General features: G+C 41.6%; 1 protein-coding gene across 1 annotated transcript; it reads left to right on the top strand.

The window, feature by feature from the left end:
* Positions 1 to 26: 26 nt before the first annotated feature.
* On the top strand, positions 27 to 14,140 carry SNRNP40 (small nuclear ribonucleoprotein U5 subunit 40). Its single transcript, XM_028742778.2, has 10 exons — positions 27 to 271; positions 2,017 to 2,146; positions 3,707 to 3,800; positions 5,003 to 5,168; positions 5,971 to 6,093; positions 6,755 to 6,875; positions 8,988 to 9,070; positions 9,503 to 9,564; positions 12,689 to 12,792; positions 13,697 to 14,140. Exons 1-10 carry the CDS (start codon positions 125 to 127, stop codon positions 13,744 to 13,746), a joined length of 1,080 nt encoding a protein of 359 aa, XP_028598611.2. The 5' UTR covers positions 27 to 124; the 3' UTR covers positions 13,747 to 14,140.
* The last annotated feature ends 1,241 nt before the right edge of the window (positions 14,141 to 15,381 follow it).

Here is a 15,381-nt window from a genome sequence, read left to right as displayed (position 1 = left end):
CGCGGAGGGGGCGGGGCCTTGGTAGGGAGCCGCCAATCGGAACGGGGAGGCGTCAGTTTCCCCTCAATTTGACGCGCCTTTGAGGCCTTGAGGGGAATCGAGACCTTTTCGACGAAGGAGCACGATGATCGACCCGCAGAAACGGAAAGCGCCCGGCCCGGATATGGCTCTGGTAGCGACGGCGTCCGGGGCTAAGAAGCCCCGCCACGAGCTTATCCTGGGGTCGGGGCCTGGCGCTGGGCAGCCGCCCCCGGGCGCCTTGTTGCAGGCGGTGAGTGCCCTGAGGAGGGGAGGCCGCGCGCCCAACCGCTCTCTTTTAATATGCATTATTACCTCGCCGTTATAGCGAGTGAGGCCTTAAAGCGGAGACGGGGAACTCTGAGGCAGTTTAAATGCTGTGGGACTACAACTCCCAGCAGCCCTTGCCAGCGTAGCCCACGGTTAGGGATGACGGGAGATGCGGTGCGACCTCTGGACGGCCTCGCGATTCCCTGTCCGTTTGTTTGTTTATTGCGTTTATATCGCGTTTTTTCCCCTTCAGCACTCTAACCACTACGCCACCCAGAAGTAGTCCAGGTGCACATGGTATATAGTCCACATTTCTCAACCTGGGGGTCGCCAGGTATGGTTGGACTACAACTCCCATAATCCCTGGCTAGAGAGACCAGTGGTCCAGGAATGATGGTGGTCCAACAACGTCTGGCAGTGTTATAGTCCCAACACTGAAAGTCTGTTACAGTCCAACATACCAACTGCTGCACCGCACTAGTCTCAGAAACTGTGTGTGTGTGTGTGTATAGAGTGTGGACTAATGGGGGAGTCTTGAGGGGCTAGCATTCTGAAAAGAGGAGAATAAGCAGTGGAGGTAGTTGTTAAAGGGAAAGGTCCATTCTGTTACACAGAACTACATCGTTTTGAATGTGTGGTCAAAATAGCTTTTCATTGCCATCGTTGTGGTTCTGTAACTGTGCTTAGTGTTTAGAGTAACAGATATAGAAAACTGTCTTATGCTGAGTCTATGGGTTCCTCTAGCTCAGTATTTTAATAACACACATGGCTGCGAGAATGACCATTGAGCACCCAGTGACTATAATTAGTTTGCATTAGTTACTGATTTTTTATTTCACCTGGGTGATCAGTTAGACCAGCCTTCCCCAACACACTCCTGGGTTGTTGTTGTTTTTTATTAAATATTTTTATTGGTGTTTTGGACATTCTAACAAATATATAACATCACCACCCCCATAAGAGGTGTCAGGTTGTACGTTATCATAAATAATTATTATTACTCAGCACAAGATATCCAAATAGCCAGCCTATAATGCCCCAATACAAAATCACAAAGAGTCATTCCAGAGAAGAATGTAGTGCAAGCCATACTGTTCAGGATAGCCATGTCTTCAAAGATGCTTTATCTTTAAGGACAGTTTTATTTATATATTGAATAAATGACCACCGTGTTACATAAAATTTGTTTTTCTGTTCTTTTCGTAATTTAGAAGTTATTTTCTCAGCGGTAGCCAATTGCCACTCATTTTTATACCAAAATCCAGGGATAATCCTTGCAAGGCCCTCCATATATTATACTACAATTCCCATCAGCCCCAACTAGCCTGCTCAGTGGTTAGCATTGAAGAGTGCTATTGTTGAAAACATCTGAACGGAACAAGGTTACAGTTTTTTAATGCACTTGTTGAAACTGTAAGTGGTTTGTGTTACAGCTTTTAGAATTAATCTTCACGGCTAAATTGTCATGTTTTCAGACTGGTGGAAGTGCTTACCTTTGCCACAAGACATTAGATCAGGGATGGAGAGCCAGCTGCCCTCCAGATGATATCGGACTATAATTCTTATCATCTCAGATCATTAGCCATGTTTGCTGAGGCTGTTGGGGTCCAACATCTTGTGTGCTACAGGTTCCTCATCACTGGTTTATGAGTAATAGTCTTCTTTTCTGCATTTGGATGCAGACTCTCTTATAGCTTGTTGGGTATTCTGCATTTTTTCATATTTCAGGGGCCCCCAAGATGTTCCTCTCTCCAGGCACCTATAATGTTGCTTTCGGGGCATGAAGGAGAAGTTTACTGTTGTAAGTTTCATCCTAATGGAGCCACCTTAGCATCAGCTGGATTCGACAGGTTGATATGTAAGTCTATGTTATAAACTTCTAAATACAATTTGTTTGCTTAAAACTAATTGGGTTGTGTGCTTTTTTTAAAGAAAAGCATACAGCATATTAAATTAACCAAGGACACATAACAGTAAATCAACCAAAGTAAGCTAATTTAATTAATTAAAAGTAAACTTATGTAGGACTAATACCAAAGTTTTAATGGTGTATGTGATGGGTCACCCGCATGGTGCTTGTGAGTGCAATGGAGTCCCACACTTCACTCTCCTCATATTTGCATTGAATGAAACCTTCTATTGTAGCCAATAGCTAGCTAGTTATGTGACCCCCAAGCATGAGGGGAAGAGGGAGTTATTGTTTTGTTTTGTTTTTATTATGTATTTTGTGTTTTTATCTTGTGTTTTTATGCTGTGAACCATCTTGAGATCTATGAATGAAGGGCAGTATGCAGATTTAAATAATAATAATAATAATAATAATAATAATAATAATAATAATAATAATAATAATAATAAATATCGGTGGGGAAATCTTCCTGGAGATTGCAGCTGAGGATGGAAGGTTAACTCTTGCCTCCCCAGCTGGACTTGCCAGGAATTCTACACACCCTTCACTAATTAGGGCATTTTAAAGCCTAATTGCTGGCTGGGGTGGAGTGACGACACATGTGTGTGTGGTTGTCTGCTGTGCATGGTGCCAATGACAGTTTCTTGGGTGCCCACAGGCCATAAAGGTTGATGACTCTGGCTGAGTAGAAGTCGCCACAATCTTAAGAGATCTTTACACATCTTAAGAGATATTATCCGCTAGAAAAGCCATCAGTAGTTTTATAAGGAAAAGTAATTAATTATAGATGCTTTAATGAAAGGTCAGTAATCAGTTACAGGTTGCAACCCTAGTTTAAATTAATATTAAGAATACCTGACCCAGTTTACATGCTATGATAAACAACGGTTTGCCATGGTTGCTCAAACAGCCCCTGGTTTGTTTCTCCTGTAATTCTAGTGGGAGCAACAGTCACAATCCCTACCTCAGTTAATTTGAACCAGGAATCCTGGGAAGTGAAACAAACCATGATGTTCACATAGGATGCAACAGTAAGCTAGATGAGAGCATCTGCTCTTTTCATCTGTTACTCAGTAGGATGGTAGCCTTTTTAAAAACACATAGGTCACATTGTACTAGCTTGCTAGTATCTAGTAATATTTACTTGTGAACTCAAAAGTACACACATAGTGTGAAGATCAACATTTTAAATTGAAAAGAATCTGATCTTGCATTCATGATGAACCACAGACATTTTTGTGTGCTTACATACTGCAATACAGTTTCTTTGAAGTGATTGTGAATATTTTCTCTCACTGCCTTTGTTAGGTATAGAAGAGTTTTCCCCAGGTAAAAATTGATGCTCTTTTCTTAAGAGCAACCACCACCCACCATCTGTTTCTGGAAGTTATACCTACTTCTAAGCTAAGCATTAGATTTGAAAAGTGCATCTGATTCATTAAGAGGATTTATCACTTGGAAATGCCAACATGACTTCAGTATTTAATCTTGATCTTGCATTGATTCTAGTGTTATGGAACGTGTATGGGGACTGTGATAATTATGCCACTCTGAAAGGACATAGCGGAGCAGTTATGGAACTACATTATAACACTGATGGCAGGTTAGTACATATATAATTCTTGTTGTGGATATTTTTATCTGCTATTTAATTGATTAGCAATGACTTTTTGTCATTTGGAGTATATTACTGAAGCTTGTGTACTTATATTTTTCTGGTTGTTGGTTCTAGTCACTTGGTGATTTTCTTTTTAATATGTCAAAATATTTCAGAACAAATTCTGAAAGCATGTGCAAGAAATGAACTTCCTGTGGGTTATATCCAGCTAAGTTCTATTTGGAGGAGGTTCACTGAAATTAATGAACCTTATTTAGTCATGTGTGTAAACTTCAGTGGGTCTACTGTGAGTAGGACGGGCACTGAATACAACCTTATGATTTGAGGGAGAAAAGTTGGATAGGAATGCAGGCAGGTAGTCACCGTTACATTGTAGCCATTCAGTCCATTCCACTATTCCGTGCTGCTTTTCCTGATTTATGCCAAACAGATCCTGGAGCAACATGCCAGTAGTAGTAAAAGCCTTTGGGGACTGGAGTGGTGCATGGCTGCCTGGCAGAACAAGGTTATTAACAATGGCGATTCACTTATACCTAGGGATTTGTACAAGATTTTGTAACTTGCACACCACCTATTTTTACAGTTACTGATTTTTCTCTATTTGTTTTTGTAAGCAGCTCTGAGAGCATTTTTAGGTAAAGAGCAACAGTAAAAATGTTTCAATTAAATAAAGATTCTGCGTTAGTTGTATATAGAGGAACCTCAGTTTTCGAGTGTCTCGGAAGCCAAATGTTTTGGAACGCCAAAAATCTGGAAGTAAATGCTTTCGTTTTCGAACACACCTCGGAAGTCGAATGGCTTTCGCTGCATGCTTTTCAATTTTCTCAATTGAACTAAGGCTTCTGTAGTGAGTTCTTGGTTTTCAGACGTTTCGGAACTCGAACGGTCTTCTGGAATAGATTACGTTCGCGAACCAAGGTTCCATTGTATTGCATATTTGGAAACCCTTTGGGATAACTGGATTTTGTCACTAAGTGACCAAGAGAGTATGTTTGCCTTCCCTTTCCCCCTCCATCAGAAGGCTGGCATTCTGGGCAAAATGCTTGACAGCTAGTAGTAGGTGTCTTTTGCTTTTTGCAGTCACTTCTGTCTTTTACCTAAGGGCCATTTTTTTGAATGTTGAATACCTTTTAATACATGTGAAATGCTGCTTTTCAGCACTTCATCAGCATTGCATTTTCTCCTAGCATGCTATTCTCTGCCTCCACCGATAAAACTGTAGCAGTGTGGGATAGTGAGACAGGAGAGAGGGTGAAAAGACTCAAAGGTCACACATCATTTGTGAACTCCTGTTACCCAGCAAGACGTGGACCTCAGCTGGTCTGTACAGGCAGTGATGACGGAACAGTAAAGGTTAGTATGGATAATTGTCATCTTGCAATGTAAATAGTAAATACTAGTGTGGGTTTATGTGATCAATAAGCAGTTGTCTTTTTAGGTGCTGCTTGCTGAGTAAAGAGTTCTGTTAAAGAGGTACATTCTTTTTGGATACAGAGTTATTTTCTTTCCGCCAATATCAACATGTTAAATGTGAACCCAGTTCCAGCTTCTGTGAAAACCTACACTTGTAGACCTTTCATTCTGAAGATACTCATTCTTAACGTGAGCATGATAATGTAATCGCACCAATCTATGCTCTAGAAACCTCAAGTCTGGACTATTGCAATGTGCTTTATGTGGGCCTTCTCTTGGAGACTGTTCAGAAGCTGCAACTGGTGCACAGACCAAGGTGCTGGTGGGCACGACTGACAGGACACAAGTTCTTAAACAGCTGTACAGTTGCCATTGTGCTTCTGAGCCCAATTCTAGGTGCCGCCATTTACAAAGCCCTAAAAGATTTGGCTCCCAAATATATGAAGGACCACCTCCTCCCATGTAGACTTTTTAAAAGATCTGCGGAGGAGGCCCTGCTCTCAGTTCTGACACTATGTGAAGTTCATGGGGCAGCAGTGTGTGAGAGAGCCTTTTCTGTGTTGACTCCCAGTTTGTTGAATGCCATCCCTTCCCAGGGACTGTTGCCCTTGTCAGTAAGTACTTATTTATGTTGAATCAGTGTGCACCTTTTGTCCACATGGCTTAGTTGTATTGAGCTATTTTTGGACCCTGTGGTGAAGGGTGGGTTATGAATGTCTATCTTGTTTGCTTTCGCTTCCAGTTATGGGACATCAGGAAAAAAGCTGCTGTTCAAACATTTCAGAATACATATCAGGTGTTAGCAGTGACCTTCAATGATACCAGTGATCAGATAATATCTGGAGGCATAGACAATGATATCAAGGTAAGCTGTTTGTTGAACTGAACCTTCCTTAGATTCCATATTTGTAACTTGGACAAAGGGCATATCTGCACTTGAAAAATAAACTAGTTTCAAATGAGTTTTAAGTTTTGCATTGCCCCAGACCCTTCTCCTCTCTCGTTAGAACACTTAGCCACCTCCAGAAGGTGCAATGAAGAAACAGAAGACAGTGGTAGCTTCTAGTTTTCTTGGGGTGGTGGGAATAAGGTTCTACTGTGAAGACGAGTAGGCAGTGCCAGCTCTCCCTGTGCCAGGAAGATGGCACACAGTGAGACCTGAAAGCCCTCATATCAGAAACAGGAGACCCATTAATTATTTGTTATGGGCTGTCCCTTCCCTTTAAAAGGGCAATTGGTCAACAGATGCTGGGATTTTTGTCTTTCAAGACCTGGCATAGGTTATTTGTCTTGCAAGGACATTGGAAGTCTAAGAGACTATATCACAAATAAATAAATCTCCATGTATTTGTTTGGGCTCTGCTCCTCATTTTGCAACTTCACTTGAAAGCTTCAACAGCCCTATATAGAGCTAACTACTTTAAAGACCTCTCTCTCTCTCTCTCTCTCTCTCTCTCTCTCTCTCTCTCTGTGTGTGTGTGTGTGTGTATGTGACACACCATATATCTGCTCATATATCCTTAAAGGTATGGGACCTTCGTCAGAACAAGCTAACTTACACGATGAGAGGACATGCTGATTCTGTCACAGGTCTCAGTCTGAGTTCAGAAGGCTCTTACTTGCTTTCCAATGCCATGGACAATACAGGTAACTGTTTCTGTTGGAAAATAGCATTAAGGAACATGTAACCAAGCATACTACTACTAGTCTTTACTAGCTTGCAGCCAGTATGTCAGAACTTGGAAATGTCTCCTAAAATGCACCAAGACTTTGGGTAGTTGCCAAAACTGTAAGTGAAGTGTGATGCGATTTATTATTACCAGAAGCCTGCTTTTTGTCCCATTAGGGCTGCCAGGGCACACTGCTACAATGATAGAAGAAGCCACAATTGGCAGATTCTCTTGTCAAAATGCAAACTTTAGCTGTCATCTCTGGACAAGCTTCTGTAGGACTTTTGTCTCCCTCCCGCATTCATCATAGCATACCGTTTTCCTGATCTTAACTTGGGGTTTGAGAACCTGCAGCCCTTCAGATGCTGTCAGCATGGTCAATGGTCAGAAGTTGTGAGAGTTTAAACACCTGGAGGTTCTGCACCCCTCCATTAAGCACCACAGTGGAGTTTTTTAGTTGCTTCTCTAACAAATTCTTTTGATGACTACGTTTTTCCTCAATCCACCTACCATTCCTTCAAGTCCTCATTTCTTGGTCCATCCTTCAGATTCCTTGTCTCTGGCTTGCCTGACCCTTAGGTTCCCTACACCCTGGCACAACATCTTCATCCCAACTCTGTGAAATGACAATCTCAGTCAAATTGAAGTTTTCCCCCTTCCCTCACTAAAAGCTAGACTGCAAAAATGTTCCCTCTGTTCCCTGCACAGCTGAATGTTCCCTGCCACTACACCAGTTCAGTCAATCAACATTGAAGGCTTCACTGTGTGTGTGAAGTTGTAGTCATGTCACCATCTAGAGGCTGCTTATCAGAGGCTGAAACCATGCTCTAGCTAGCTATACCTGAATTCTGTCTGCAGTTGTGGTTGCTGCCATCTCAAAAAGGTTGTTACAGGTCTGGGGAAATTGGGGGGGGGGGTAACCCAAAATGATTGAGTGGATGGGGCACCTTCCCTGTGAAAAATGGCTGGAACTTTTGAGGCTGTGTAGATTTTAGATGGGAGTGTATAATGAAAGCAGCTTCTCTTGATCTCACCATGCTAGAACTTGGGCCTGCCCAATGGAAGTGATGGCCAGTAAATTCTGGACAAATGAAATATTTATTCACATGATGCATAAGTAAAGTATGGAATTCACTGCCCCAGGATGTGGTAACCACCACTGACTTTAGATGGCTTGAAATAGAATTTAGACAAATTTTGGGGTGGGTAAATACTACCAAGAGGACGCGGGTGGTGCTGTGGGTTAAACCACAGAGTCTAGGGCTTGCCAATCAGAAGGTCGGCGGTTCGGATGTGAGGGCGATCTGGCTGCGACATCTGTCACCCCATTGATCGCCAGGGTTGATTCGGCTGATCTGGCTGGCTAGGCGGGTGTCCCCTTCCTCCCTCACCGCTCCATGTGCATCCCTCCCGAAGCTGCGCGCTCGGTGGAAGAGGACGACCATCCCAGATAGAAGGAGTGTACCGTTCTTCGGTCAAGGGTATACGATAGCTGCGCTCCCCTGCTAGAACCTCCAAACAAGCTCAGAAGGTCGGCGGTTCGAATCCCCATGACGGTGTGAGCTCCTGTTGCTGGGTCCCTGCTCCTGCCAACCTAGCAGTTTGAAAGCATGAAGTGCAAGTAGATAAATAGGTACCGCTCCGGCGGGAAGGAAAATGCCGTTTCTGTGCGCTGCTCTGGTTCGCCAGAAGCGGCTTAGTTGTGCTGGCCACATGACGCAGAAGCTGTATGCCGGCTCCCTCAGCCAATAAAGCGAAATGAGCACCGCAACCCCAGAGTCGTCCGCAACTGGACCTAATGGTCAGGGGTCCCTTTACCTAAATACTACCAATGGCTGTATGGACCCTACATGTTCAAATACATTGTGCTGCTGTGTGCTTGTTGTCATCCTCTGTTTTTGCCCTTCCCAGAGGCATCTGTTATCCAGTGTGGGAAACAAAATACTGAACTAGATGGCTCTCTGGTCAGATCCAGCAAATCAGTTCTTATGTCTTTAAACCTATCAGCTTACTTACCATCAAATCTGCAATATTGTGGGATAATACTCGTTACTACGGTTCTAAACTGCTTGTATGGGTTCTGTTCTAGTTCGTATCTGGGATGTTCGACCCTTTGCCCCTAAAGAGAGATGTGTAAAGATCCTCCAAGGGAATGTACATAATTTTGAGAAGGTGAGTTCTGTGCTGGTTGAAATGCTCCTTGTTTATGGATGGCAGCTAAGAATTAATTCATAAGTAAATGGCTTTTAAAATTTCAGATTGCCACAAACCTCTTAACAAGGTCTGTGCTCAAGATTAATGTGTGAGAAGAAATTCCAATTAAAGCCGCTGCAACAAGGTTTTTTTTAACCCCCAAGTGCAGCTGTAATGGCCTATAAATTTTAGTATCTTGACATTCACAATCTATTTCACATAAGATAACAAGATACTGTGTATTTCTGGCAATAAAGTACAATATATATCTGCAGACTAAGCTTCCAAAGGCAAGCCATTATTACTGCAGTGGTGTTAATGTCTTAAAGCCTTGGTGAGTTTTTATTTCAAAAAGAATTGGGGAAAGAAGGTATGCCTGGAATTGTGCTACTAAGTTTTCTTGTTCTTTAGAATCTCCTGCGATGCTCCTGGTCACCAGATGGAAGTAAAATAGCTGCTGGATCTGCAGACAGGTAAAGCCCTCTTATTTTCATCTGAAAACCAGTGCTCTAGGTACCAAGCTGCATGGGACTTTAACACTCACACTCTCCATTGTGCTCGGAGACAGACTGGTATCGCCTTATAGGTGTGTTGCAGTAGCACGTTACTACTTGAAAGGAATGTAATCTGTTCTTTAGCCTGGGATAGCTCAGTCGGTAGAACATGAGACTCTTAATCTTGTGTGCTCAAGCCCCATGTTGGGCAAAAGATTCCTACATTGCGGGGGGTCGAAATAACTCACCCTCGTGGTCCTTTCCAACTCTATGACACTGTGGTCTAGGTTGTGAGAAGAACATAAAGTCACGGAAAGCAACATTCTAAACCCTAGAAGGTATCTGGTTGCACTCAGTGTGTTCCATGTAGAATAATTAGTGGGTATTTGATTGGGAGTGTGTGCATGTTTGAAGGGGGCTTCTCTGCTTCATCAGTTTGAAAACACTGTTCTAGAGACCTACTCAACACCTAAGTTTTGATTGGCTAAGTAATCTTGATATCTAACCAAACTGTTCTTCTGAGACTTGTTCATCTCTAGGAAAGGAAGCTTAATAGCAGAATCTCTTCTATTAGTCATAATGAACTCGGGGGGGGGGCATGAAAGGGGTGAAAAGTACTTGGCTTTAACACTCTAGTCCCATAAGAGAGCAGCATCCCAGTTCAAACAGTGCTCTCTTGAAAATATACGCGGTGTATGTTCTTTTGATGTACATAGCGACATTTCCTAACTCAAGGACACCTTGGCCTGCTCAGTCCAGCCAGTTGCTTTGCGATCATGCTATCCTTCCCCACCTCCTGTGCAAATGCTGGTGCCAGAGCAAGTGAGACAGCTTTCTAAATATAGTACATTAACTGCTGGTTAACTTATTTCAGACCATGTTGATGGATTGGTGATGAGCAGTGGCTTATGTATCTGGTGATCTTGTAAAGAGGAAAGAAGGGGGTGTATCCGGAAGGTAGTAATTATGGTAGGAGGGGTATGGTGCTCTTTTGTGTTGCTTACAATATGTTGCTGAGGGCACCCTTATGACTTAGTAAAGGATATTAATTCCAGCTACAAACAGGACAGGACTCCCATCTTGTTTTCTGGTGAAAATAATCACTACTGAAAAACTGGTCTTTCAGCATCAGTAATATTCAGGATGTATCATAATGCAATTTGTAGTAAAATCCTTGAATTTTGAGCATTAGTTCCTGTCTTATGGGGTGTTACAAAATTTCTTTCCCTGTTTTGTGATATGCTTAAAAGCTGGGCTTTTCTTTGGAGACTCACTGATGGCACTAAGCAAGCGCATTAAATACTTCTGTGTTCCGTTGCCATGTGCATCAAAGTTGACACAACCAAAGCAAGATGAGAGGGAACAGTGCAGACACATTGGAAAATACTTAATGGATTTGATGAATCAGACCATAACAAGGTCATAATTCAGTTCAGAATGGCAACTTCTTAAAGTTGGGGGCACTGAATTTTAGAAAGTTTCGGTTATCAGGCTTTCTGCAGTCTCTCATCTCCAGTCCCCGTACTGCAAGGTTCAAATGATGAAATAACTGAAAGGCAGTGAAACATTTTTGAGGCAGTAGCTATTTAACCAGTCTTTAATACCCAATAGCTTTGAGAGCTTAACTGGCTGAAGTCACAGAAGGAATCTGAGTACAGGGTGTTAGGATTAGCACTGAAGAGTCAACTTGTTAAATCTTGCGTCTTGAGCCTCCCATGCATATCAACATAAGGTTTCTGAAGTAGTAGCTGTGTTCATCTGCTGCAGCAAAAACAAACAAGTCTTGTGACATCTGTATTTCTAGGTCAAATAGCAGCCAGTGCATGGCTACTTGGAAGTAACCTCCTCTGGGTTCAATGTATCTTGCTTCTAACTAACTGTGCATAGGATTGTGGCCAAAGTCCTTACCTAGGACTGCTCAGCCATCGCCTTAGTGAGACATTTAGTTTGGTTCATGTGCCACTCAGAGTAGTATTCCTCACTTCTTGTCACTTAAAAAGCCCATTATTGTCTTCCAAAGTACCTATATTATGTTTGAAATTGCTCACCCCTTTTGGAGAAGACCTATTCTCATTTGAGTACACTTAAACCATATCTTACAACATACTTGGATGGGAAACAAAAATATTCCACATTATGAGTGTTTTGTGTCCGTTGCCAGAATGTAATAGAAAATATAATGCATCATATTTATTGTGCAAAGATCCAAGGGGCAGATTTTCATAAAGCATTATTAGCAAATTACTGGATTTTTTCAGATGCTCAGAAAAACACCTTGTGACTAGAGATGCTTTTGTAAGTTGCAGGGCAGCATTGTTTGCTAAAGCAGCAGATGATCAGAAATGAAGTTCTGAAAGATTTGACTTTGCATTTTAGTGAACTTTTGTGAGCTGTAAATTGCAACTTTCCATTGCAAATGAAAAGACGTGTTTGCCTAAAGTCTTAAGGTTCGAGGCTGTCAGATGCAGCAGCACATCGTTTTTGTGGAATATTAAGTACTGAAGACAAATAATGAAGCTGAATGCACACCAGTTAAAAATAAGTTACAGGCTTACTGTATGCAGACAGACTTCAGATATACTTTATCCACAGTACTGAGTTAGACAGTGATGCAATATTTTTTTTTTTACAGAAATATATAACCCATGATATCACTAAAGCAAGCAAGCTGGTTTTTCAAATTATGCAGTAGTTTTGCTTCATGAGTCATGAAATGAGTAACAGTCTTCCAGTTTGTAGATCATTAAGTGAATACATCTGTTCACCTGAACGTGCAATGCTACATTCAGACTCAGTGACTTGCATCTCCAAATTGAAGATATCTATCAATTAGCTAGGTTTTCTTTTACTAACTTAAAACCAGCAGCAGGTGGTGTCAAACTAAGGTCATGCAGGCAACAGGTTTTCTTTCTACAGTAATATGACAGGCTGATATCAGATCCAGGTACAGCAAAAGGGCTTCCTGGGTAGTCTCTAGTAAACACAGCCGCTCATAGCTATAAGAGATCCTGAAATATTGAGTAACTGGGTCAAAACAGAGTTGCTCTTTTATTTTTAGTTCATTCCATTGGGAGGCTCTTACTCATGTTATTTCTCATTACAGGTTTGTTTATGTGTGGGATACAACCTCCAGAAGAATTCTCTACAAGCTGCCAGGCCATGCTGGTTCAATAAATGAAGTGGCTTTTCATCCAGAGGAGCCAATTAGTAAGTTCTGTTTGAATTGCCAGGAAGCCTGGAAGTGGGTGCTTTTAATTAAGGAACATGACTTCTGTGAATTCTTGATTGTAAAGAGAATCTGTTAGCCAGCACAGAGTCTCTTTCTTTCTTTCTTTCTTTCTTTCTTTCTTTCTTTCTTTCTTTCTTTCTTTCTTTCTTTCCCTCCCTGCCCTGTTCTTTTGGGTTGTCTTGGTATAGTAATGCTACAAAACACAAACAGAAATATAACCTACTTGGGGTGGGATTTAGTTGAACTCAAGTAGGTTGGATCTGTCCTCTCCAGAGAATTTTCAGCCGCTTAACGGGTGACATGAATTTTAAGATAGGGGCAGGCAAACATCAAGCTGGAAGAGATCTACTTTTTCTTTCTCATGCTTGTCCTCAGAATTTGTTACTGGTACCATAATAGTGCTGTGTGGCCCTTCAGATGTTGTTGGGCTGCAACTCCGATTATTCCTGACCATTGTCCATGCTGACTGGGGCCAGTGGGAGTTTGAGCTCAACAGCGCAAGGAGGGCCACAGACTTCTCATCCCTGCTGTGTTTCGTTGATGAAAAAGATTCTTGAGAGGCTGCACCCTCTTGTGGCTACTTTCTAGTATTGACAGTTTCTAGCGTTTTGTTTTGCAGAGGAAGTCATAACATTGCTACTGTTAGAGAAAACACATTAGAATTATTAATGTAGCTGCCTGAACTTTAGTAGGAGTTGAAAGACCCAAACTCTGCATTTTAGAAAAATTAGGCCATTCTGGTCAGAGCATACATGTTGAGGCATGCGTGTGAGAGTCAATTTAGTTATCAAGGGATACTGGAAATACAAGAGGGGTGGAATAAGATGGTCAAAACTGATCCTTCACATTTTCTTCAAATGTGTTTGTATTTCTTCCCATCAGTACTTTCTGCATCTAGTGACAAAAGGCTGTATATGGGGGAGATCCAGTGAGGAAGACAGCCAGCACAGTTGTTATCTTGGATGTGTGGAACTGGATTGCTTCTGGCCAAGTTAGATCTTTCTGCACAAAGTCTTGGAAGATGAAGAGGCTTCAGAAAATGCCGTTTCATGTACAGAGTTAAATATTAACCACCTGTGTTTTAGAGGATCCCTCCTTGAATTCTTGACCATGTTATGCAGAATATTGAAAAGGCTTCTGGTTTCGAAACATTAAGATTTTTGAGATGGACATACAGATTTCTTATTTTTCCCTGCACAATGTGCTTTCGGCTTATTATTGAAATCATTTGACACTTGTAAAATGTGGAGCGTTTAATATTTCATGTTTCCCTCCAGGTTTGCTTGTCATTTTTATACAGAAAATAAATAGAATACTTTGCAAAAACTGTGTGTTGATGGAATTTATTGCTATGTATACTTTTTGCCATTATTCAGCAGTGTTTAATCTACATAGAAGTGGGGCGGAGGGCAGGGGGGAGAGAACGTCACACAAAGGGCAAAAAAGAAAAGAAAATGGACAACTAAATAAGCAATAGTATAAAATTTAATTTCACAGGTGGCAATGATGCCCCACAGATGATATTCTACTTTCTTTTAATAATGTTCCATTGATGTACTGGGATGATGGTCAAATAATAATAATAATAATAATAATAATAATAATAATAATAATAATTTATTATTTATACCCCACCCATCTGGCTGGGCTTCTCCAGCCACTCTGGGCAGCTTCCAGAATTGTATTCCAGAAAGTATTGTTTCAGCACATACCTTCTTTGTGGATCCTCACAGGGTGTCATTCAGCGAATCTGTTCTAGTTGGCAAAATGATAGTCTGTTTTCTTCCATTGTTTTTAAGGGTAGGAAATGTCTTTACAAATTCTCAAGGGTTTCTGGAAAGCACAGAACTTGCTATTCCTATGAGAGAATAAATATGTATGTAAATGTGTGGTTGGAAGTGTGGCAAAGCAGAAAAGCAGCCGTTTTGCCAATTGCTGCCAAAATCACAAACAAGAATCTCAGGTTAATGGAGGCTAAAGTGTTTGAAAACATCTGTGTAATTGGGTGTAAGAACTCTTCAGTGTATTAAAATGAGAATTGTTCATCCCAACAGCTTGTAGGTGACAACAGAGAAATCTGTAGAGAAGTATAGAGAAGTCTATACTTGATTTGGCTTACAAACCAGATTGGCCTATCTCTATATTGAGGGTAGGATGGAAGCTGGCTTTTATGAATCCATATACATCCCAGGACCCAAGCTTCTAAGATTTGCAGGTTGATTCTTATTGGGATAAAATGGTGGGTCAATGAGACTAATGTTTCTAAAAGATCTTCACTAACCCAAAACTGTGGATGTTCTCATCTTTTCAGTATAGTGTGCACCGAATCACCTGGCATGGGTCACTCAGTAATAGAAGTAGTGTGTCTGTAAATTAAAGAGCTCCCACCACTTTCATTGTCTGAGTCACTTTTGCAGGCACCTACCATCTAGTTTTTTGTACAGGGAGCAAACAGCTATAAAGCAGAAGTTGCAACCTGTTGAGCAGCAGGAGAAGAGGGCAGGGCAGGGCTAGCCAATGTTGTACCTGCCAGGTACTGAACTGCAACTCCCATCAGCCCCTGCCAG

This window comes from Podarcis muralis, chromosome 7 (genome assembly GCF_964188315.1).
Source record: "Podarcis muralis chromosome 7, rPodMur119.hap1.1, whole genome shotgun sequence".
In the NCBI taxonomy this organism is placed as follows: domain Eukaryota; kingdom Metazoa; phylum Chordata; class Lepidosauria; order Squamata; family Lacertidae; genus Podarcis; species Podarcis muralis.
Note: the sequence above shows the minus strand (reverse complement) of the source record. Positions and strands in the feature narration are given on the sequence as shown.

Bases quoted from the DNA above. Each gene is read 5' to 3' on its own strand.
- SNRNP40 (XM_028742778.2), top strand. From the start codon at position 125: ATGATCGACCCGCAGAAACGGAAAGCGCCCGGCCCGGATATGGCTCTG. The intron at 2,147-3,706 runs GTAAGTCTATGT...CATTGATTCTAG, and splicing joins TGGATTCGACAGGTTGATAT to TGTTATGGAACGTGTATGGG. The intron at 6,876-8,987 runs GTAACTGTTTCT...GTTCTGTTCTAG, and splicing joins CAATGCCATGGACAATACAG to TTCGTATCTGGGATGTTCGA.